The sequence below is a fragment of the Herpailurus yagouaroundi genome, unplaced genomic scaffold (genome assembly GCF_014898765.1).
Source record: "Herpailurus yagouaroundi ecotype Mexico unplaced genomic scaffold, PumYag 198, whole genome shotgun sequence".
Taxonomy (NCBI): domain Eukaryota; kingdom Metazoa; phylum Chordata; class Mammalia; order Carnivora; family Felidae; genus Herpailurus; species Herpailurus yagouaroundi.
The window spans coordinates 5,535,339-5,562,170 of NW_024412429.1; the positions used below are offsets into that span (position 1 = coordinate 5,535,339).

At 37.8% G+C, this 26,832-nt stretch overlaps 1 protein-coding gene across 1 annotated transcript in view; it reads right to left on the bottom strand.

Moving 5' to 3' along the window:
* Positions 1–26,171, bottom strand: part of QKI (QKI, KH domain containing RNA binding) — a 110,046-nt gene extending 83,875 nt beyond the window's left edge. The window contains exons 1-2 of the mRNA XM_040448703.1: positions 26,004–26,171; positions 4,057–4,173 (exon numbers count right to left, since the gene is read on the bottom strand). Of these exons, the coding sequence (XP_040304637.1) occupies positions 4,057–4,173; positions 26,004–26,123 (237 nt within the window). The 5' untranslated portion in view covers positions 26,124–26,171. The remainder of the gene's footprint in view (positions 1–4,056; positions 4,174–26,003) is intronic.
* Between the last annotated feature and the right edge of the window lie 661 nt (positions 26,172–26,832).

Below are 26,832 nucleotides of genomic sequence, written 5' to 3' on the forward strand. Positions count from 1 at the left end.
GTTACCAGAGAGCTGAGAGGTGTGGGGGACTGGGTTAAACAGGGGATCAGGGTTATGGAGTGCATTTGCTGTAATGAGCACCTGGTGATGTTACAGTATTGCTGAACCACTATGCTATATACCCCAAACTAACACAACAATGTAAAACAAATTAAAATGATAGAAAAAATAATAAACTTACAAGTAGAAGTTATGGGGGGGAAACCTCAGATTAATTAAAACAAATGCATGTAAAATACCGAGAATAATGCTTGATATTGTACAAATCCCAAGAACTTCCATAAAACTAGTGGTTTCCACTTGCTGACACCATACATTCAATCAGAGACAGAGGTACAGCTGGCTTGCCACAGACAAGCACTGCCCTATGCTGGCTGAAACAGACAAGCTTTCCAAGCTTTGGTCACGGTCTCTCATGAAGTCTCACCACAGTGCCTGCTCTTAGGTCCCATGAGGTTTACCCAGGACCATCCCACTGGGTATTTACACGCAAAACTCAATGCTGTTATTCCTGTCAATAACTTGAATTCCTGTCAATAACACCAATCCAAGAGAATAAAAATTAAAGTGGCATATTCACTCCCTTGCTTAAAACCGGCAGCTTAGATGATACGGTACTGCTGATCTTGCCCCAAAACATAAAAGCACATAGGGTTTACAATTTTCTCTATTTACAAATTCTTTTACGGGGACGTGGTGGGGTCGGGGGTGGGGGTGGGGGGACATCTATGCCTTTCACTTATTACCTAAACTAAACATTCATTCCTTTCTCAGATTTTTTTTTCCAGGTCCTACTCTGTACCAAGGTGCTCATCAAACACCAGGGACGTATTCCATAAAAGACATGTTTTGCCTTCACTGAGTTTACCAGTCTAGTGAAGGATGTAGATCAGCAAACAGCATTTCCATAATATTTTAGGCAACCAGTAAATTAAAATTTTCTAGCTTTCTCGGCTTTTATATAAATTGGTAACTCTGCAGAAAAGCTTAAAGCCAAATGGCTCTCCCTTTGAAACACCTGAAATACACCTCAATCAGCCTAGTACAAAGGGGTATTACATCAATACTACTTTTTGTCTCCATCTGTTTGTCAGATTTTCTCAAAATAATAGCCAAGCAATAAATGACAGCACTTTCCATTTTGACTTTACTTTTATTAACATTTTTAAGAGCTAAAGGAATACAGTAACTACTGTATAAACCAAAATGATTTGGTTAACAATTAATTATACGTAGATTTACATTAAAATTATAGAAGATACTCCTGGTATTATAAATCCGTGCATAAGTTCTCCACAGGCTTCACATACCAGTATCAAATATATGATAGTCATTCAAACTAATTTCAAGTATGTTCATCTGCACCATTTTAATAAAACTAAAATAATAACCTGGAGCCAAATTCTTTTGGTGCCTTTATTATTGTTATCCTTGCATTCATTATGTGTAATCTATAAGCTTTTTTTTTTTTATTTTGGTAGCCAACAGTACAGATTAAAAATAAATAAAATATGTAAACTGCTTCTACTTGTGGTTAAGAATGTGGACGATGCAGAATATGGATGCACCAACCACCAGAGGAAAAAGAACAGAAAAGCCATGAGAATATGGGATACTCAAAGGTTACAAAACTACAAAGAAGTATCTGTCATTTCCAAAGCTTAAAAAAACGTGGCATTCCTTCCACCTTGATGCAACATATGAGTTTAAGCTTAAAAATGCACTATCCAACTACAGCCGTCTCCCCTTATCTGCAGCTTTGCTTTCGGCCCCTTCAGCTATCCACGGGGCAACCGAAGTCAGGAAGCAGATGATCCTCCTTTTATCTCATCATCAGAAGATCTATAGTAGCCTAACGTCACAATCTCTACATCATTCACCTCACTTTATCTCATCACGTAGGCATTTTATCATATCACAACAGCAAAATGGTGAGCACAGTATAATACCCTTCTGTGCCTAATTTATAAATTAAACTTATCATCAGTATGTATGTACAGGAAAAGGCAGAATATACATAGGGTTCAGTACCATCTGCGTTTTCAGGCTCCAAAGGGGGTCTCAGGATGTACCAGCTATGAATAAGGGGCACTACTGTAATGGTGTTAAGATAACATTTATTAAGAACAATCATTAACATTAATCGATCACTTACTATGATCCAAAACACTGTTCTAAGTGCTTTACTACAACTAATTTAATCCTCACAATCACCTTATTACTACTCCCATTTTTATACAGCATGAGGAGATTAAGTAATTTGTCCAAGGTCACAAAGCTACTAACGGATAGAACCAAGATTCGAACCTAAGCAATCTGGTCACAAAGCTCAGTCTCTTAACCATTTTGTTCTCCTGCCAAAAATAGCAGAATATGTTCTCAAATTTCAACCTGAATCAAAAATAGAATTCATGATGTCTCATTACACAATTTCCAAGCTCGAACCCTTGGTGTCTCTGTGTGTATGAGTGGAGAAGGGGAGGGCCCTTAGTAGGGAATTAACAGAGGCAGGACAGGGGAAAACACATTTTTTCACATATTTATAGAATAACTTGTTTAACTGATAGGTACACTAATCTTTTGGTAAAGATTTATTTGTCTATCAATTGTCGATTTCGTTTTATTGTTCCATGGGTCTTAAATTAGCATTGCTTAATAATGCCAAAGCCAATACAACGATAAGCGCAAACACGGAAAACCAAACTGCATGGCAATATAAGATTGCAACTCAGCTAACTAAAAATATGCTGAAGTGTTGTTGAAGATTGTAACACAGAAAACTATTTTCAATACAACATTTAAATATTCTGAAGGACAATTCACACAATTGCCTCAAAGTATCTGTAAACTCAGCTGACAAGAACAGTTACATATAATAAAATTTAAAGATAATCAGTATTATTGAGGACTTCACCCACCCCCAACTTAACTATGAAGTAATTATTTGTCTCCAAGGAGAGTCAAGGATTCCCACGCATTCAGGTAGCGGGAGAGTAAATGAAACGAGGTGGCAGGTCAGAAAAGAAGCACATCAGAATGAAGTCAGAATATCTCGTAAATCTGGTGTTTGTTCCTTAAGCTTCACAAAGTGGTTCGATGCACATACTCCAACATAATATGACTACAGGCCTATCACTTGAGAGTCCTTTCAAGGCAATATATTTAAAAAATAATACCCTCCACAACAGTACATTTAGTATTTGGCAATCGGATCAGGGTTTTCTTCCTTTTAAACTGAATATAATTCTCATATAGTCTTACATTAGTTTCACGGATGAATGGACCTAGAAGATATTTACTAAGTGAAAAAAGTCAAAGACAAATACCATGTGATTTCGCTTATATGTGAAATGTTTTAAAAATGTTATTTTTTTAAAACATCAGTAAAACATTTTTTTAAACAGACATTCAAAAGTACCCAGACTAACAGTTTCATTGGATAACAGAAAACTAGGCAAAGAAAACCTTCCTAAAAATAGTATTTAAAGTAGATAGTTAGGTATTCATTAATTAAACTAGCAGAACAAGAGGTGGAAGGAGAAAAGGAAAAAACCCAAAAAACAGAAAACAGGAATAATATACTTTAAAGTAAAATGCCAAATAAACCTACAATCAACACAAAATGTTGGTGAAAACCAAAATGAGTATCATATATTTACTTATAGCTTTCTTTTTCTGTTTAGTAGCTCTCCCAGCGATCTGGGAGATCACTTCATCATTCACTTAAATCTCATCAAAAGAAGCATTTTAGATTTTTTTTTAACTTTTAATGATGTGTCTTTATATATATAACATCACGGTGTGACTAATTTCCAATGTGGCAGCTTTTCAACTATAGATACCAAAGTAAGTTAACATGATGGCTTGACTGATATCTTAGTTGGCTAAATGAAAACTCATGATAATCCACAAGAAAAAATTGTGACAACCCCTTTAAAAAGTTCAAAGGTTTAAGATATGAAATGATTTTCAGTGCTTTACGCAAGAAAGATCTGGGTACTTTAATGCAAAAATGTAAGTATATTATCACATAAAGACTTGCCCCCTTGGACTTACCTTCTTTTTATCCCTCATTGAGCCTTTGCCTCGGACCATTATTTTACATCCTGTTTCTGCTTCAAGTTGTTTAGCAGTAAGTCCTCTAGGTCCAAGGATTCTTCCAACAAAATTAAACTGGAAAGAAAAAAAAAAAGTCACCATATATTATTCACTTGCTTGAATTTATACCTCTTACAATTATTTTAAAATACATTTTTACTTTGTCAAGTTAAATATTTAAAAAAAAATTTTTTTTAAGCTTATTTATTTTTGAGAGAGAGCTAGCAAGTGCTCATACACACGCACACAGGGAAGGAGCAGAGAGAGAAGGAGACACAGAATCCGAAACAGGCTCCAGGCTCTGAGCTGTCAGCACAGAGCCCGACGTGTGTGTGTGTTTGGGGGGAGGCCCTCGAACCCATGAACCGTGAGATCACGACCTGAGCCCAGGTCAGACGCTCCACCAACTGAGCCACCCAGGCGTCCCTCAAGTTAAATATTTTTAATACTAAGATGAAATAAAGCCTTAGAGTACTTATGAATTTCTAGCACAGTTTAAGGGTATAATTACAAGAGCTCATTGTTCAGCAAGGAAGTTTCATATGTATTAACACAAATTATAAATTAGGAACAACACGATCTATGTAAACAGGTGCTATACTAAACTGTCCATCAACATGTCATTTAAACCAGAGTACAGTATATTAAAAAGTTTGACAAACTCTTAGATGTCACCCATGAATACAAATGCCTTCTACAAAACTCTGTAATGTCGGCATTCAGGGAGTTGTACATCATGTTAAATAGTGATTGCATTTTTTACAGAGATTCTTGGGAAAAATTCTGCTCTCATTTATCTAACAAGAAAAGTAATACTTTCTCCAAAGCAACTATTTAGAGAGAGTTGCAGTTTTGGGGTGGCTGCCATAGCAGCGATGGCCAAATTTGGGTTCCACCCTGTACTATTTCAGTCTTTTTTTAAATGTTTTTTTTAATGTTTATTTACTTTGAGAAAGAGAGAGAGACAGACAGAGAGAGAAAGAATGCACGCCAGTGGGGGAGGGACAGAGAGAGAGGGGGAGACAAAATCTGAAGCAGGCTCCAGGCTCTGCGCTGTTAGCACAGAGCCTGATGCGGGCCTCGAACCCACGAGGCGGGAGATCATGACCTGAGCCGAAGTCAATGCTTAACTGACTGAGCCACCCAGGCACCCCTTAGGATTTCAGTCTTGAGAGTATATAATATTGTGTGCACAATTTTATGTCTGTACCCTTATTTTTTTTTTCATTTCTAACGTTAACTTATACTAGTTTTGACAGGAGCCTTAATAAACAGGACAGTGATAAAGATAACTGTATAAATAATTGCCATCCCTCACTAGAAACTCCCCCCCCACACACAGAAACTTCTGGTACAAAGGCCAATGGGAAGCACAGATGGTCTCGGAATAATGAAAAGTAAAATGTCCTCATTCACATGTCAACTGCATGGAAGACAAAAAAAAAAAAAAACAAAACAAACCCAAACATGAATAGCATCAATTCCACAAAACCCACAGTGGTTTGTATTTATTTATTTAGTCAAATAAGTACCAATTCTTATGTTTACAGCTTCCTACTTTTCTCTTGCATTTGATCCTACTATTAGTAGATCATTACATACAAGTGATATGGAGCATTCACTGCTCTAAGGGCTCAGGAAGCTAAGGCACTTCTTCAATCTTCTGTACTCCTGTGGCTTTTCACGTTCTCTCACTAAGCTGCTCACTAACACTGCCACATCTTACAAGTGAAATACAAAGCAAAGACAGCTGGGAGAAAGCCCCCTTCCATCAGGGTATTTTGATAAACCTTTTCTACCCCAAGTTAAGACTCACAGACTGATCCTGGAAGCACTTAATCTAGTCTACAAGATCCCCAATTCTGAAATGTGCCTTCATATTGAAATAAAACCCCTTATCCTTTCCTAGTTCCTTGGCGTATAGTACTTCATCTACCCCTTTCGTCAACATCAACCCGTCGCCACCCATTTTCACAACACATCTCCGATTTGAAGAAACTCAAGAACTATACCGTGATTGTTTTAAAAACTCCAAAAGCACATACATCCCAACTGGTACCCAAGCTGCAATACTGAGTAACAATAACTAGGAATTTGAAAGTCCCATCAAATAAGCCTCAATTACATAATGGGGAGGACACCATCTAGCAGAGCTGCATCGAGGAGCAGATGTGTGCACAACACAATACATATAAAAGGTTCGATACAAGGTCTGGCACACAGTGGACGACGAGCAGCCTTACCAAGTCCACGACAAACTCACTTTCGGAAACCTCAGGCCCTCAATCAAATACTCAGCTTAGAATGTCCATAGAAGGGAATATGATCCATAGCAAATCTGCCTTACAGAACTCCAGAGAAACTTAATTAACACTCAGACACAGAGCTCTGCAGAAAACCAGAAAGAGAAGATGGAGATGATATGCAGAACAACAACAAACAGGGATCTAACTTGCAGGTTTTTGTAAACTTTGTCTCCAAGAACAACATGTGGCTACCTTCCTAAAGGTTGACACTTCAGGTGATCACTTCCAACTGAAGCTTGCAGTGGGGAAGCCCAGTTCATGAACATGTAAGCTCCTAATTCAAATGTTCAGTGCTTCATACTTCAGTTAAGAATAGACAAAGCAGGTTCCAAAAAGACTTGAGAAGGCTAACGTGAAACAGATAGTACCAAATAAAGAAACAGGACAAAGGAGCACTCCTTGAGGGAAAAGATTTTCGGTAAAGAAGATAATATCCAAAAAGAACTCCTTTATTACATACTATTTTCTAAAAGGACTGCATACATTCATATTCCCAAAAGAAGAGAAGAAGAATTTGTTTTGATCCATTTCCTCTCTAGCACTTCTTATTACCAATGTTTTTTATTTTAGCCATTCTGGTGCACTTGCCGAGTATCTGAATTAGCATTCTCCTGATTACTAGGAAAGTTTATTTATTTTTTTATGTTATTGTCCAATTCTATGGACAATGCTTTTATTGTCTATACTTTTTTTTGATGCACACTTGAAGTTTCTAGACTATTTTTCTATTGTGTTTTTTCATTTTATTAATCAATTTCTACTTTGTGGTTACATTTATAGCAAATACCTTTTCCCATCCTGTGGCTTACCTCCTTGTTCTTTAATGGTGTTGTATAACTAAATTTAACCGGACTGAATTCATTTTAATGTAGCTCAAGTGATCAGTCTTCTTTTCATGGTTAGTGAGGTCTTTCCCCATCCTAAGATCATCAAAATATCCTTCTGTATTAACTTTTAGAAGCTTTATTGTTCTTTCACATTTATGCCCACAGTTACCAGGAATTAATGTCTGTGATGGTACAGCTTTTTCTCTTTACCTCACATGGACACCCAATTGTTCTAGCACATTTTCTTGAAAAGACTATCCTTTTCCAATTAGTCTATAGTGCCATCATTCTCATAAATAATATCTATATATACTTGGGTCTATTTCTGAGTTCTCTGTTTTATTAATCTATTTGTTTATCCTTGCTTTACTATCGCACTGTATTGGGGCGCCCAGGTGGCCCAGTCAATTAAGAATTTGACTCTTGATCTCAGCTCCAGTCCAGTGTTATGAAATTCAAGGCCTGCATTGGACTCCATACTTGGTGTGGAGCCTACTTAAAAAAAGAAAAGAAAAGAAAAGAAAATTCATACTGTATTAAAAAAAAAAAAACACCAACACTGTATTATGTATTGTAACTTTATAATAAATCTTGATACACAGTACAGTCCACCTTGCTCCTAAGAGTATCTAGGCTATTGCCCTTTGTGTTTCCATACAGATTTTATTTATTTTTTAATATGCAATTTATTGTCAAATTGGTTTCCATACAACACCCGGTGCTCATCCCAACAGGTGCCCTCCTCAATACCCCTCACCCACGCTCTCCTCCCTCCCACCCCTCATCAACCCTCAGTTTGTTCTCAGTTTTTAAGTCTCTTATGTTTTGGCTCCCTCTCTAACCCTTTTTTTCCCCCCTTCCCCTCCCCCATGGTCTTCTGTTAAGTTTCTCAGGATCCACATAGGAGTGAAAACATATGGTATCTGTCTTTCTCTGTCCATACAGATTTTAAAACCAGTTGGTCAATTTCTGAAATTATACTGGCAATACCTTTAATTGAGATATTATAACAGAGGCGTCAAAATCATGAGCACATTATAATTTCTTCATTTGGTCAAGTCTTCTTGAATTTCTCTCAAGAATATAAGGCTTTTTTTTTTTTTACTGTGACTTTACTCATTTTTATCAGACTTATTCCTAGATATTTGGGAGTTCAATTTTGCTACTGTATATGTTTTTTCATTTTTGTTTCTTATAATATGAACACATACTTGATTTTTCTATATTAAATCTTCTATCCGGTAGCTTTTCTTCTTCATTGTCAATTCTCATCCTTTTTCTGTAGGTACTTTTGGATTCTTTAGACAAACAAACCTATCACCTGTGAACAGTGACTGTTACATACCCTGTCCAACCATATGGCACTGGCCAATACAACTTGAGTTCAAAGCCAAAGAAGAGTCTATCATCCTTTTCTTGTTCCAGATTTCAAAAATAAAGTTTTCAACGGTTCACCATAAAGTCTGAAGAAATCTGCAGACTTTTTGTAGATACACTTTACCAGATTAACAAAATATCCCTCTATTCCCTAGTTTGCTGAAGTTTTTTTTTTTTTTAATATTTATTTTGAGAAGAGAGAAAGAGCAGGGGGAGGGGCAAAGGAGGAGAGTGAGAGAGAAAGACAGCGAGACAGACGGACAGAATCTTAAGCAGGCTCCACGCTCAGCACAGAGTCCGACACAGGGCTCCATCCCACAAACCATGAGATCGTGACCTGAGCCGAAATCAAGAGTCAGATGTTCAATGCACTGAGCCACTCAGGTGCCCCATGAAGTTTTTTTTTTTTTTTTTCCCCCATCATGAGTGGATGTTTAAATTTATCACATTTCTTTACCATCTATTGAGACAACCCTATATTCCTCTTTAATTCTGTTAGTGCAGTGGATTATAATCAATTATCAAATGTTCAACAACCTTCACATGCTTAAAATAAACTCAAGTTGATCTTGATGCATTACCCTTTTAATAAGTTGTTAGGTTCAGTTTGCTAGCACTCTGATTTTTGAAAATTTACATCCATAAATGGAATTGGTTTCTAACATTCCCTTCTCATGATCTGCTTCGTGGGTTTTGGTTATCATCAAGGTTATTCTGGCCTCAAAATGTGTTGAGATGTATTCCTATTCCCTCCTTTTCTACTCTCTGGATGGCCTTGTAGAAGACATGTTATTTATTCCTGGGCCTAGTGTTTCTCTGAGCAAGGTTTTAAATTATGGATTCAGTTCTTTAATTCAGATTTTCTACCTTTCATATGTCAATTGTGGTAACTTGTATTTACCTCAAAATATGCCCATGTTGTTTAAACTTTCGAATTTCCTGATGTAAAGCTCACGTCTAATTTTCTTCTCAATACCTACAGGATCTATCGTGATGGCTCCCCTTTCACTCCTGACCGGTTAGCTATGTCTTCCTTCTTACCAATCTTCCAGGCTTTTCAAAAAATTGATCTTTGCTTTCGCTGACTGGGACAGACTGGCTTTAAAAAATGGCCACAGGGGCACCTTGGTGGCTCAGTCAGCTGAATGCCCGACTCTGGCTCAGGTCATGATCTCGCGGTTTAGGAATTCGAGCCCCACAACAGGCTCTCTGCTGTCAGCCGACCAGTCAGTGCAGAGCCCACTTCAGATCCTCTGTCCTCCTCTTTCTGCCCCTCCCCTGCTCGTGCTCTCCAAAAAACGAAAGAAATGCATGTTTTTTTTAAATGGCCACAATTACCCTTTAGCCTCTAAAGATATCTACGCCATCTGCAGTGTAAACTCAGTTCCTCGCACCCCTCGACTCTGGGCTAGCACTGTGACTTGCTTTTCCAGTACAACATAGAGGAAAGAATGACTTTCATGCTAAAAACCTAAACCTCAGTCTAACGTGCATTTACTCTTAGAACACTATTATTCCCACGTAAACAAGCTCAGACTAACCTACAGGAGAAGGAGAATGAAAGACAAGCGACCCTGTCACCATCAGTGTCCCAGCCCATAGCCAGACGACTCGTAGAAGCAGAACCGCCTAGCTGACCTACAGGTGACTACAGATGCAGACCAGAAGAACTGCTCTGAACCCTACCTCAAGGCCCAGCCTGCAGAAGAGAAACAAGGAGGAGCTAAATAAATGACAGTGGCTTTAACATAAGTTGCTGGGGTAGCTTATTACAATGTCACAAGAGCCATCTGATACAAGGACTCTCTTCCTTGGGTGGCTCCTTGTATTTAATTGATTTCTACTCTTGGCTTTATGACCTCCTTCCTTCTACTTCCTCTGGGTTTAATCTGTTTTCTCAGCTTTCTGAAATGGATTCTTAGCTTACTGCACCTTCTTCTTTCCTAACATAGATATATTTTTAAAGCTTTCAAGTAGTCCTCTAAACTGGCTTTAGCCGCAACCTAAAGTTTTGAAATATATTATTTCCATTATCATTCAGGTCAAATAATAGCTACTGAATATTTAAATGTTTTTCTTATCTCAAACATGAGATTTCCTAATTATCTGTTACGGATTTCTAACTTCTACATGATAATCAGAAAACATACTGTGCAGCATATCCGTCCTGCGCTGCTTGTTCAGACTTGGCAGCATAGCATTTGGTCAATTTCTCTAAACATTCCATGGGTGTTCAAAAAAAAAGAAAAAAAAAAAAGGGAATTCCTCCATGATTTACTTTTTGTCTATTCCTCCTTGAAGTTCTGTCCATTTTGGTTTTATATGTTTAGAGGCTGTGTTATTTGATATATACAAATTTAAATTATTACAGCCTTTTGTCATTATGAAGTGGCCCCTCTATCTCCAATAATACCTTCTGCCACTAAGCCTGATATTCAGAGGTAAAGTTTTTCTTGTTCAGTTTTTCATAGTGTATCTTTCTTGATCTGATTATTTTCAATCTTTTGTTAGCCTTATATTACACAGGCCTTTTTACGAAAAGCATCTAGATGAGTTGTTGCTTCACCCACTCTTGTAAATTTTGGATTTTTACTAACAGCCCATTTACAGTATGTGATTTATACATAGCATCTTACTAAGTGCTTCGTACACGCATGACCTCTTTTATATTCCTTTTTATTTTTTCCTCTTCCTTCGGGGTGGGGTGGGGCGGGGCTGAGCAGGAACACAGATGCAAATGAACGTGTTTTCTCATTTTATTTTTCCTTTCTATTAGCCTCTGTTACATGCTTGTTTATCCCAAACATGCATCACCAAATTATCAAACACTAATGTTATTTTGTTCTTTCACCCTTTTCCAATACAACGCAAGGACCCCAGCCTATTTCACTTCACTTATTCCAATCCAGTTTATATGCCATTAGCTGTTTTTCAAACCTTATGTATACTTTTAAGCCAACAGATTCTCACTCTATACAGATAATATGCACTTATATTCACCCATACGTTTACCATTTTCATTGCTCTTTATTCCTTTCTGAAGTATCTTGTTTTCTGAGGATCACTTTTCTCCTTCCTAAAAAACATCCTTACACATTTCCTTTAGTGAGCATCTTCTGGTAGCCTAGTTTCTCAGTGTGTCCTCATCTGAACAGGTCGATTTTTGGTGGGTACAGAATTCTAGTTGGGCAGTTATTTTCTTTCAACGCCTTTAAGATTCTCTGCCTTGTCTCCTCTTCCTGTTATGCTTCTGAAAAATGAGCTACTTGAGTCTTAACTGTGGCTCCTCTGAAAGTAACATTTTCCCTCTTTTTTCTTTTGCTACTTTTATGATTTCTTCTGCACTAGTTTTCTGAAGTTTTACCACCACATGCTGAGGAATGGTTTTCATTTTACGGTTCAGTTTCATACATCTGTGACTTTACTGCTTTGGTCTGAAAATCTGAAGCCACACTCCTCTCAAACACTGCTTCTATGCCGTTCTTTCCTAAAACCCAATTACATACATTAGACTTTCTCCCTGGTTTTCTTTCATTTATCACACTGTTTTTCTCTCTCTCTGCCTCTTCATGCTGAGTATTTTCTTCTGAGCTACCTTCCAAATTCACTAATTCGATCTTCAAATGCTTCTAATCTTCTGGAAAACCTGTTTAATTCCAGTTAATCTTTTCACCTTAATTCTTTGTTTACAGTTCCCATCTCTCTGCCATTTTCTCTAACTTGTCCTTGGTCTCCTTCTACATGCTAAGCATGGCTCTTGCAAAGTCTAGGTCTGACAATTCTAATACCAAAGGTCCCTGTGGATTTGTTTTTATCATTTTGATGTTTCCTCATGTTTTGTTAATGCCATCCTACCTTCTTGTGATTCGGTTATTTGCTAGTGTATGCCAGACACTGGATTTACCAAAGGGCTTATAGAAAGAAGGCCTAGAATGATGTTACCTTCTTCCAGAAGGTTATGCCAGGAGGCATATACATCAGCTTCTCCCAGGGACCCACTGTCACTAGCACCATCCAAGATCACTTCTTAAAGCAACCTGATGCTGACATGCACTGCCTGTGAGAACCTGGGAAGTTCTGGTGCATTTTTACTCCTAGAACACGTTCCCATCAGCATCCCTCCTCTCCTCTAAGCAAAGACTGAGGATGTGGAGGAGTACGCGCGGATAGATTACAGACCCCAACTCCTGCCCCCAAGGTTGAGCCTCTCAGCTGCCTTCTCCAGATTCCGAAAACACACCCAGTGAGAGGGGTCCGTAAATGCCAGGCTTATAGCCTTAATTATCTGCCCTCAGTCTTGCTGGGACTCTGATGTGTTCAGGCAAATGTATTTTGTACCGCATCCTATTTTACTGGAAATGCTCTGAATTACTGGCTCCAAATTTACTGGCTGGTCTGAATTACCCTGTTACCCCGTACAAACAGAGACGTCTATGGCACTGTTAAAGATGTTGCTTTTCATCTAAATAGATCTAGAACTCACAGAACTTCAGGCAGTATGAGGTGAGAATGCATCAGTATGAGGGTCTGAGGACGAGAAACGAGGCACATACCACAGAAAGTCTGTCGACGGGCCTGGCCCTCTCTTCGTTCCTCCTACTCATCTGCCACTTCCCAACTCTTACCTCTTACACAGTGACAGATTCTATAAAACTTCACCCCCTTCGGCCCTTCAAAACAACCTGAACAGAGACAATCTCCCACATTTTGTTTCGTTCGGGTATTTTTCAGTACAACAGAAAATAGGCTTTCATTTTCAAAGTCAACTCAATAAAATATCTGAGGTCTGCTGTGTGGTAAAGAGTGAAAGATACTAGGGTTGAGGAAAAAGAAGAAAAAGAAGGAAGAGGAGGAGGACAAAGAAGCTTGCTGCTCTCACGAAATCTGGGAAAATGCTGTTGCTCTGTTTGTTACCCAGGCTGCTTTTTAAAAGAAGTGGTCTTACCAGCTCTCCTCTCCCTCAGCAATAGTTGTGCTCTGTACAGATCCTCTCCCAAGGCAACTCATATACTAGACACGCCTTTGGAAAAGAACGTCTAGAAAAACACACCGTAAACGGGAGTAATTTAGCCCCTCAAACAAGGAATCCATAAAGTTTTGGATGCGTGGCCTTCGTCACACTGCTTGGCACACAGTGTGTAACACACCAACACTTGGAAGACCCTTCTCGGCCCATCCTCTTCTCCTCCTCGTTTCACCTTTTCTGCCAAAACCACAGTGTTAAGATTACAGAGACCTCTCCCACAACAAAGTAATACAGTTATTATCTAAACAAAAAAAGAGTCTCAAAACCAGTCAAAACCAACACACATGCAAAACAAAATCTTCCCAAGCTGAAAAATGAACCAATCTCTACTGCCCAAGAATCAAGAGACAACAGCTCGAGTGTGTTGAAGTGCACACCACTGGGATTCCAACACAATCGAAACTGTCAAGGTCATCCTTCTCAAAATGCTGTAAGTGGAGAATAAGAAAAAATTAATCATAGCAGCTGCTTTGTCTACTGCAACCAATTTCCGAGTTAATATCGTTTGCCTTGCATTAAAATTCATTCTGTGTTGATTTATCATGCTACTTCTGCAGCTTCATTCAATTAAAACAATGTCACAACATATTCAAAGAAAATCATTTCAAACAGCCCGAGTTACCTGCAACTTTAAAGGCCAAAAATGGGCAAGAAAGAAGGGAAAAAAGACATTCATTAACCCCACTGTTTTAAGTCTGGACCTTCTCTGTGGCTCACCAATGATATTTCTGCTAAATGGCATGTTAATTTCTAAAGACGAGGTGACAAACACAGTCTAATGCTATTAGTTGTTCCTCACTTCATTTTAAATAGAAATGTTCAGATTTTTTGCGATGACAAAACAAAGTGTTACGGCAAATCTTTACATTGACCTTTCAAGAAATCTACAATTAAAGATAAAATCGTCCTGACACGCCATGAAAACAGGTAACTAACAAAACACGGCTTTCCAAAAGCATTTCAGTGAAACACTTCTAGGAGCTATTAAAGAGTAATTTCTGCTTAAAACTTTGTAAAAACAATTTAAAAAAGAACATGTACTTCTTTGGATTGCTTTTTGCACAACTGGTTGATAATCTGTTTATAAATATTGTGTTTGGTACTTATAAGGTGATTTTAGTCAGACAACCTTACATTGTGTCTCATATGTGACAAAGTAGACAGACAACACAAGTGCAGATGTGTACTTGTTGAAGTCCTTCACTTAGCAAATAACAAAAAAAGTGTACCAACTCTAATGTAGTCAAGCCTACCTTATGCAAGTGTGTTAAAATGAAAGAAAAGGCATGGTTATTTGGTAGCACAACTGATTTTATTTTAAAATAACAGAATGATAAGTTGTCTGATTTACTGTTCTACTGATTGGCTCCAGACTTATAGCAGTTAAGGAGAAATTAATAATACAGATTAAATCAAAAGTGTGCTACAGCACAATGTTCTTCCAGGATTCAAAAACCATTATCCAATCCAGCAAAGAAGTTGCTCTTGTCACGTATGAACAAATGAAGTTTCAACGCGTCTTTTCGATTTTCGTATTCATCTACTCATTAATGCAAATGAAGAAACCAACCAATATTCATGTCAGAACCATATTCATTCATCAATTCAAACCATAGGTTCTGGCCAGAGATACAAAAGTTCAGTGAAAATCAATGACAGCATTGTGTAAACACACATACACTCACATCAAAAACAAAAAACAGATTGAATATACCAAGTTGTCTTGTGCTTTCTGGAGACGGAAATGTCTTATCCCTTTTCTACCTTCATATTTATTCTAGATAAGCAAATAAGTCTCCTTATGCTACACAGTCATTATCACAGGAAGCTTTTTTTATAAAACCTGTCATATATTAGACCTTTATAAACATCTTCTGTTGGTGGCACAATGCTCCGCAAGAAGAGTCACTTACACCAGGAGATGTGAAGAGGGGGAGGAGTAACCGGTAATAACCACAATATGAAACTGTGGCACATAAATTTGTATATCCTAAATTACACGAAATCTTCATCCTTTGAGTATAAGATATAATTGGGAAAGAAGCTGAAAGCACTCAAAACAAACTCAGGTGACTAAGATGATCGTTTTTCTAGAAGCTAAATAACAAGTGCTTCGGAAAACATTATTTTACCAATTAAAATAAAAATTGAGCAATTTCTGAAGTGTATATGAGTTCCTGTGCTGCATATAACTCTTTAGTAATTTTTTTACCATGAGAATGAAAAAAACCACTGTATGATTTCTGTGAACACTTTTAATTGATTTATCCAACAATGTGAATAAATATTAGCTTCTTCTACATGCTATATACTTCATGAGGCACTATAGATTTAAAAACAAAACAAGGACCAGGTACTACTTTCTGACTCCATGAGATGATCTGCATGAGACACGTCCATCACTGGCTACCACGTGATAAGGGCTGTGCGGGGTGGGTGCACTGTGCTCTGAAATCCTCACTTTGGAGAGGACAACTGTCTCTAGGAATCAGAACACAAAATCACAGAAGGAAGAACACTTGAGCTCAACAGTATGTGTTGAGGAGGATTTGATATGTTTTGTGGGAAGGAAAAAGAGAAAGGCGTTACAGGGAAGAAAAATTAAAAGTACCTGCCACTTTTTATAGAACAGTGAATTATGTGTCTAAACATAAGGATAATAGCAAAAATAAAGGTTTAAAAAGTAGTTAGGGACTTTTTTACGGGCCTCCTGTAAAAGAGTTTGGACTTTACACTGTCAAAATTACTGTCTTGTTGGCTTTCACTGCCTTCGTATTCTTATTTTAATTGGTTAAGTAATGTTTGTTTTCCAAAGCGCTCGTTCTTTAGCCTCTAGAAAAATAATCCTGAGATTCAAGATAAATTCCAAATGACAAAATCAGTGACGTCACAGAAACAAAACAAATGTTATTTCCACCTTCCATTTCAACATGGAAGTTATTAACATGAGTACAATGACGATGCCATTCAACATTTCTCAGGTATTGAACACGCTGAGGTATTCGGAGTGTTCTGGTGTGAGGGCGCTTCTATGCTTGGCACTTCACGTGCATTAAGTCACTTAATCCTCATAACACTTTTGAGAGGCAGTTACCATGTCATCAACATTTAATACGTGAGAGGTTACAAAAGTAGTCCCAATCCTACACCTAGATTAAACACAGAATTTTGACACTTAATTAGTATAATGCCTCTCTTCTAAAGACCTTAAACGATATACCCTAAACCACACCAGAAACCCGTATTTAGTTTTCTCATCCCTGTGTTTGGTATGAAGTTTACAAAAACTCTCTTCAGATTCAAGTTTACTTTTAGAGTCCAAATTGTGTTTTAATCATTTCTTCTCCACTTATCCCAAAACATGCCATCACTCTACTACTGTTACATAACCACACCCTACCTTTCCGGTATCTTCATCTATCTTTTACCCATTGGGATCACAGCTTTAACAATCATCGTATACATCCTTTTTACCTTAACTGAACCTTTTATGTGAATGAAAATCTTGATGTGATCATTACTTGATCCACGTATTTCAATGAAAACTATGTATAACTTAAAAAAGGATGTATATGTATAACTTCATGTTATATGAATACATACATATGTGTAACATATACATATGTATATGTATATGTATAACTTCAAACCCTGAAGATGAGTCTACAAGATTAAATATGTAGTTCTGACCATGGATTATGAAAACTATCTAAGGCTCTTTGATTTTTAAGTTTTGCTGCATAAATATTATCACCTCACACACGATTTGAAAATTATTAATTCCTCTCTTAAAGTGAGCTTTTTTTTTTCCTTAGCGCAGAGTTTATTAGTCAAATGTGATAACTTTATACCACCTTGGTTCAATGTTCCTACACTGTGGAGAACAACGAAGTTTACAGAGGCTTTTAATTACTCTTTTCTGTTAATAGAGTACGTTTTTCTTCTGTTACTCTTGGTTCCTCTACAATATTGTTACCAAATCTTCTCCTGTGTTCTCTACTTTAAATGAATAGTACCACTACTAGAGAGCCCTCTCTCATTCTTAGCCTCCATATATAATAAACTAAGAAATCTTAAAGGTTTTCATTATTTAACCTGTCCCCTATTCTTTATTTCAACTTCGCTGCCTCAGTTCGGGCCCTTGTTACCGTATAACAGTACTGTGAGGGCAAGGGTTACATCTTTTCTTGTATCTGGTGCCCAGCACTTGGCCACACACATTTCTGGAATAAACGAATGATGCCAAAATTTTACTGTTTTATACTGAGATCTTTTCAGCCTTCGTGTTTCTAATTACGTTACAATTTTAGGTTTCTCCTTTGTTTTAATCTGTTAAAACTGCAAATGTATACTGCTTTCATACAATGTCATAAATAAAAAGGCAAGAAACGAATATCAAAGCAATCATTGTCCTCTAACCCCAAAGAATACAACAGAGATACATTTTTTTTTAAAGCTCAATCAATTCCTTATCAAATAATAAAGAAAAACTTATCACACCAATATGAAGCATGCAGATGGTCAAATTCATGCTAGGGATATTGTTTTTGGACTGGGGGCAAACAGTGTTCTATGGTAGGTGAGAACCAGATTTCAGGAAGTGCCTAATTTAACTACAAACTGTTTTAAAGGCAAGAATTTATTAAGACATGTAATGCTTTCCCAATGAAATAATTTAGTGACTTTAGTTCCAAGGCTAGTTGCTGAAAAATTTTGACTGCAATGTTCCTAGAGTAAAGGCAGGTTCCATCAAAAACTACAGTTTTCAGCTCAAATTCAAACCAAAAGAAAGTATAAATAGGAGTTCATTCACTCATAAAATAAATTTAGGTCATCTACTATACCCAGGCACTAAGATGGGGGGTCAAGCTTAAGTGGTACAATCTCCAACTACCCCCCCCCCAGAGCCCATTTTGTTTGCCAGTTTTGGAGGCAAGAGGGTAAGGATCAGGAAGATTGTTACCGCGTCACTCAGTACCAGGGGACAACGCTCCCTCCCTCAAGATGGGCCAAAAGATCAGTATCTCGAATTTTCCTTTAATATGTAACAAATACCTCAATGTTCAAGGAATATGAATAGCTCTGAGAAGCAGATTTCTCTCCAATTTTTGTATTATACTCCTTTGGTTATTTCAGGGACAAGATCAGAGATATATGGAGGTTAGATATCAGTGATTAGGTATGCAACTGATTGATAAATCCCTCAGAACAGTAATTTTAACAGATCAGATCCTAACATACTCTTTTTGGATGAGATAAATCATAGACAAAACTTTGTACCTCACCTGAAAACATTTCTTGCAAGTAATACTCCCCTAAAAATAAACTCTGTTTTCTAATCTGTTCTTCTGAACACTAATTCCTTTTAAATATTAAAATGCATCACTTACAAAATAAAGCGTTAGCATTTTAAGACTCTGAAAAGGCTTGTTCTTTTTATAATTGTTAAACTTTGAGAAAACATGAGCTAAACAAAAATGTATTGTTTTCAGACTATCTTGAAATCCTTTTTGGAATAACTCCTATTAACATACCAACATATTTAATGTATCTCAGACCATAAAGACCCTATTAAATATCTCATACACAGAAGGTCTTAATATGCCCTTATATAGTGAAATAAAAGGGAAATTTCCAAACCAACACCAAAAAGACAAAAGTCATGAAATTAACCTTCACTAAATTTATCTGTTTCAAGTTCACGGGGCGCCTGGGTGGCTCACTCAACATTAAGTGTCCAACTCTTGGGTCTTGGCTTGGGTCGTGATCTCACGACTCATGGGTTTGAGCCCCGCATCGAGCTCTGCACTGACAGCACAGTACGGAGCCTGCTTGGGATCCTCTCTCTCTCTCCGCCCCCCCCCCCGCCCTGGTTTGTGCGTGCGCCCGCTCTCTCAAAATAAATAAATAAATAAATAAATAAATAAATAAATAAATAAGTAAGTAAGTAAGTAAGTAAGTAAGTAAAGTTCAAAGTCAACAGTAACAGTTTCTCTGCCTAGAACTTAAAGATATATATGTTCAATATCGTCAAATGGTACTGCCAAATTCAAATCTCCAAGAGATTAATATCGAATCTGAAACACTTCACAACTGCACTCAGTGAAAGCATATGCCAACCTTCCCGAAAATCAACACTCTGTCTTGAGACAGATCTTACTTTTAATCTATTATATTTTCACCCATAATTAAGATCAAATCCAGGCAAAAACTGGGCCTTAACCTGGGTACTGAAAAAGGAGACTTTACAGATGATTACATTTTGATTTAGTGTCCATTAAACAATGGACATTTCTAAGCACAAAGGTGAAAGTCGTTTACGTGAAGACTCCTGGTTAATTCTTTCACCACAATAAGGAAGCCACAACAGTCCGAAGCTCTAAGGCCTAACGAAAGATAGCGGACTGCACTGCCCCCGCATCTCCTCATGATCCATCCCAAACAAATGCTAGCTCGACATCCAATATGCAGGAGACAATCTTGCAAAATGGGAGAAAAGCAATAACCCTATACTCTATACTAGATCAGAAGCTATGGCTAGCCACGTTTTATCTGTGAGCTCAGGGAACTGAACTGAAGGGACTTGAGACTCTTGGTCCACCATGAGCAGATTACTGTTACGAGACTACAGGATGTGATAAGTAATTATAAAGCTACAATATTAATTACAGTTGCCAGGCTGGGATCTTTGTTGGGAAAAATATTTGAAAATGCATTTATCCATTTTACAAACCTTTGACAATTCTCATCATGACAGCCTATACCCATGACCCACCTTTCAAAGCTACCAACATTCAAAACTAAAACCCATTGTAAAAACGTCAGGAAATCAGAGTTATGTTCATATTAAATATCTAGAGAACACCTCACTACCATTTCACATCATGTCCCAAACAAAGTTTGGCAACCTAATCTGTTCACATATATACTAGAATGACTAAGATCCCTAACAGCTAGACCTTGACATTTGAAACTTATCTACCACTGTGGCAGATCCTATAAAACAATTTCTCACAACTCAAAACTGAATAACTAGGTAAATTTAATGACAGAATTATTACTGACTCATTGAAACATAACATCTTTTACTTATGTCAATCGTTAACTTCATTCACATACTGCTTTATAAAATCTCCATAGATTCAAACAAGTCCTTAATAACTCAATCAGCCAAATTACCAGTTTGATGGCCTATGTATAACTGTAATCTTCATTCATGTCTGTCACTTTATGAATGTATGATAAACTGAAACAGTCTTAAATATTTAATGCAATATATTCTATCTTTCATTCAAGACTGTGGGCTCGTTCAAGGATGGGAATTTTTTTTTTATGTTCACAATCACAAGAACCATATCGAGCGCTCTATCATATGCCATATATTTGTTACCTTTATTCTGCCAAACAATTTTAGGAGGGGACATTATAATTTAATGGACGAGGACACAGATTCTAAAAAATGAACGTGTGCTCAAAGCCAATGTGATAGTCTGGATGATTTGTCAGCAAATACCTAGTCCAGTCTCCTTCTCACTGAGTTGATAATGCAGTTTCTTAATCTCAGTGCTACAGACACTCGGGGTAGGATAATCATTGTTGTGGAAGGGCTGCCCTGTTCATTGTAAAATGTTCAGCAACATTCCTGGCATTTACCTACTAGATGCCACTAACTAATACCCCCTCCCCTGTAGTTCTGCCAGACCCAAATATCTCCAGATACTGCCAAATATCCAAGAGGGGCACAATCACCCATAGTTGGCAATCACGGAGCTAATGGAATGTTAGCAGATGGGAGCAGAGGCCTTACCCGTGCTGAGGCAATCAGGCTTGGCTCTGGCACTCCGGTGACCTGCCATGGAAGAGCACGCTCCGAGTAGCTGCCACCCCTTTGGACTGAGCCCAGCAAGAACACAAAGATCTAAACCTACCTGCAGCTGGTCTAGGTCAAGTTCGGCTAAGCCCAATCAACAAAATCTCAGCCACCATACAGCAAAGGCTAAAGAGCACAAAAACCAATGCTTGTTATTTTATGCCAGTAAGTTTTAGAATAGCTTCCTCTGGAGCATTATTATGGCAATTGCTGACAAATACAGCCAGTAACGGAGTAGAGCCAAGATTCAACACTGAGGCCCGTCTGGCTCAAAACCCCACTACTAAACAACTATGTCAAAGAGTTTTCTCAACGAATTAATATCCCTACCTCCAGGATGTGTTTGGAATACAGCAGAGATGCAATATAAGTCTGCTTTGTTAATAACTGTAAGTATTAATAAATATCAATTTTGAAAAAAATTTCAGTTCATTTTCAATATGCTACTCATATTACCTTCCCCTTTCCACATCATTAAGCCACTGATTCAGAAACGCCACAAAGAACATTATACCACATTATTTCATTTCTCAAACACTAAATCCGAAGCTTTCTTCTCCTATCAGTCCCAGAGCTATACAGAACCAAGTCCAAAACAATACCTCCAAATTAACACTTACTTCTCTAAAATAAGTTGCTAGGTGCAAACGCAAAGGCCAAGTTTAAAATAAAAGCTTAGTAGTGTTTGAAAGAGTGCAGCTTTCACAAGGGTATGAACAAGTATCTGTGGTACATCTACCATTTACCAGACAGTATTCGAACCAGCAAGAATACAACAGGAGACACTATGCCCACCCTCACAGACCCTGCATTCTGGTTGACGCTTCTATAGCATTATGGCATTTCTCAAGTGCTTTTCATGTATTAACTCACTTACAACTCCTCACAAACCTGTGAGAGACTCACTATCTCCTTAGAGATGAGAAAATGGAAAACCATAAATGACAAACAACCTGCCCAAAGTTACAAAGTAAGCTGGCAGAACCAGCCTGCAGTCTGGGTGTGAATCCATCCTTCCCACCGCTGTCACATGCCCCTTCAAAGTTTTAACAATTTGTGAGTCAAACAGGACGAACTCGCTCACAAAATCAAGCTTGGACACAAACGGGAAGGGTGGAAGAGAAGCAGAATTCATGATCTCTAAGATATACGAAGTGAAAAAATGCCAGAATAAGAATGCGTATTTGTTTCACCGTGGCCGATATCAAACTCGCAATTCTGAAATAAATCTTTTCCCATACTGCCAAAATCTGACACATTCCCTTGTTTTACTTTAATACTTTTTTTTTTTTCAAAAGCTGACATAAAGTTCCTAATATAGGTCATAAAACAGTTGCTACTCATTTGGTATAGATTAATAACCTCAAAGAAAAAAATTCTTAAATTTTTATGACAAGTTTAATTACCTTAATTCTTATAACAGGATTCTTACATGAAACAGAACTTAAGTTCTTGTAACAGAAAATTAAAATTAGGGTATTACAAAATTATCTGGAGAACCAGCATGGTTTTATATCCGTTTCTCTCCTCTTGTGAATTATAACTGAATTTCTCATTTAAAAAGCATTGTTAAAATAGAAACCTTGGGGTGCCAAGAGGCATCTGCAACTCACACACACACCTGCCTATCTGATATGCCCACTCCTGGATGTCTAACTTCAAACTCAACACCTCTCCATCTGAACCTCCATCTCCCCAGAGGGCTCCTGCCTCAGTCTTTCCACCGCAGGCACTAATGATTCTATTACTCCAACTGCTCAAAACATTCAAGCTCTACCTGACTTCCCCTCATACTCGATACCCAATCTACCAGAGCAAATGTTACCGGCTCTAAATAGCGGGATCCAAGAATTTCTAAGTCCTTTTGTTCAAGCTCCTCTTCTGCCCCCTAGCTGTGTCCCTGTTGCCACCACTGCCCCCAGCAGCAAGAATGAATCATTAAAACCCAGCTAAGTAGTTCACATCACTCCTTGGCTCAAAACATCTGACCCAGAATAGTGTCTGAAATCCCTGCTGGGTCCCACAGCCCCTACAGGACACGGCCCCTCTGCTAACTCTCTAACCTTGCATCTTACCACACTTCCCAGGCACACTCATGCCTGTCACTGTACTTGCTGTTCACGCTGCCTGGCATGTTCTTCTCCCAGATCATTTCCATGCCTTCCTCCCCATCACTTGGTTCACATCTCTGCATTCCCTCCATCTGAGAATAGATACTTTTACTATAAGTACATAGTCACCAGTTAGATGCTTAGCTCGTCTTATTTTCTGCCATAGCACTGACTGCACCTAAAGTAAACATTCATTTGTTGGTTGTCTTGTCTCTGGACTGCAATGTCTGCTCCGCAAGAGCAGAGGCACTGTGTAATTCACCACAGTACTTGCTTCCTAGAACAACGCTCGGCAAACGAACCACCTGTTAGCTCGGCTTATTCTGATGATAAACAAGTAAGAGCAGTGCCCCTCAAACTTCAACATGCGTCAGAATCATCTACAGGGCTTGGAAGGCAAATGGCTGAGTCTTGCCCCTGGAGTTTCTGATTCAGCTAGACTGGGATGGGGCTTGAATGTTTACAAGTTCCCAGAAGGTAGGGGTACGATAGTCCTGGGAACCCCATTTTGAGGACCTAAACAATATTTTGCTGCAAGACACCTGTCAGCAACAGGATTTGACCATGGCAGTGAATCCCAACTGGCAGAAGAAAGAAATAGAGTGAAAAGATACCTCCAGACCCACACTATAAAATATATCCCTTCTGACTTAGAGGATTGTATGATACAAGTCTTAAATAATGCAATATAAATATCCCTTCCTTGCACAGGATTTTTTCTTTTCCAGAAGAATGGGGACCAGGCAGATCAAGGTTATAGTCTCTAACAAGGTCTTATGATCTTACATATTCTATGTTAATGACTAGTGTTGAAACTTTATCCTTTCGAGTTTAAACGATGAGATGAGAAGGCTGATATGCTTTAGGAGATACTGAAACACCAAACAGCAGTAGACTCGAATTGGGACAGCTGCCCAAATCACAACTTCCTATCTCTAGGAATCATTCCAGTCCTCAAGTGCGGGACCAGAGAGACCATGTCTAGGTTATGTTATGTAACCTCCCATCCCCAGTCATGGCAGATTGGTCCAAAACACATTTTCTCTCCTAAGAACCTGAAGTTTGAAGATAAAGTCTGGGAGGCACTGAAGCCAAGTTATGTTAAGAGCAAAGAGAAAGTCCAAATTCCTGATGCTGAGCTTCTCAACGCTGCACCACACTTGCTCTCTCTCTCTCAAAAATAAATAAAATATTAAAAAAAAAAAAAAAGAAAGAAAGAAATGCAACTTGTGAAATGTCAAAGCTTCTTTCCATTAATCCAACTTAAGGCATTTACTTTCCATCTTTAGACTAGTATACTGTCCATACAATCAATGAGTCTTAGAGTGTACATCACATTTTGACCTTATAATACCAACTCCTTGCAGAATAGCTCTCTGAAACCTAGCAAAATACCACCAAATCGCCTTTTTATTCAATAGCTGGAGCCAATTTGCATAAATACTATGTATATAGGGAGTACATGGTAAACAACAAAAACATAGGTTCTTGTTTTAAGTACCTTGTTTTCTGTTGGGGGAAAAATAAATTTAAAAATATCAGATAGTAAATGCCACTGCAGAAAAATAAAAAGACTTACGTGAAACAATGAGTAGTAACCAGATCGCTTTTAGATAAAATGGTGAAGGGAGTGCTCCCTGAAGTAACACTTAAACTAAAATCTTAAATCCGTGTACAGCTAACCTAAAGGTACTTAGGCTGAGAATACATCTGACTTGTTCTAGCAGCCAATGGGACTACACTGTATTGAGGAAGAGGAAAAACCATTTAAGATGAAGTCGGAGAGAAGAACCATATGACGTACGTAGGGCTCTGTAACAAACACAAAGAGTTTGGAGCTAAATACAAATTAACTGGTACAGGACAAAGGCGCTACTTGCTACAAGATGTTTATGGAGTGTAGCTGAGCAAGAAACAAGAATGAAAAAGACAAAACACAAGAAAAAAATGATCAAGAATGCTTGTCATAAAAATTTTAGATCTGAAAGGCACCTCAGCTGTCACACAGTCCAACCTCTCATTTTACTGAAAGGATGGCGTGGCCCAGGCTGTGGCTTCTCTGCAATCGGTTCAAGATGAGCAGAGAACTGTATTTGGTGCTCTCTGTGACGTTAAGGCCAAAGCTCTTTCCGTATCTCTGGCCTTAATTTGAAATCTAAAACCAAGTCTTTACCATGTGCATTTTCAAAAGTGACATAACAGCACTTAAATGAAAACATTATTTTAAAAATGTTTTTAAACTGCCCACGCCAAATTATTCACACCTCTAGTCCCTCACAGGGCTTTTTTCTTTCAGCAGCTGACAATGCTTATTTACCACCAGCTATATCCCTTCCCAAAATATGTGAAGCAGAAAAAAAATTGAATAAAACAACAAAATATACTTACATCTGGATATTCTTTTACAGGCACATAAAGTTTCTCTTGTAACTGAACAATAGGTCCCACAGCGTCAGGCAATTCTGCACTCCTTTTCTCTGTACTGCCATTTAATGTGTCATTGTACATGTCTTTCCGTACTCTGCTAATTTCTGTTAAAAGTAAAAATTTTAAATGTGTTAGACAAAAAAATATTCTTGCTAGTCCAGGAAAAAAAAAAATTAAAAAAAGAAGGTAGGGAGGGGTTTCATTGATAAGGTGTTAAAGAGTAAAGAACTGTTAACCTATTCTATCATTTCCTGGATTAAGTCTATGTTTAACAGGACTATAGCTTTAATTAATTGCTACCAGGAATCAAATTTGTATCAACGAAATAATATATTTTATTTAAATTAACTTCGGAGCCCACGCTCTTAACCACTATGAGATAAACCTGTTATTTTACCTAATTTCTCCATACCTAAATGAGGCCATTCATTCCAAATGAGAACTTTAGTCAAATAAGAATGTCTATCACACAAAACTAATACCAAAGGCTCTTTTATACTTCAGAACTAATCCGTCTGAATGAGATTTAAACTGGACTACTTCCTTAGCTATTTTAGGTATCTGGATAAACACACGTCCAGTAGATAACACAGATTTTAAGTTCAGCAGAAGTCTAGATTGATACACAAATGTTAGTTAAGGCTATAGGAATAGAAGAGATGTCTTAAAGAGGATATAGGGAGAAGAAAGGACCGAATCCTAGGAAAAGCAACATTTAAGGAGTAAAGAAGGGAGATCCAAACCAAGAACTGGAGGTGAATAGAAGTAAGAAGAGAGGTGTCAAAGAAGC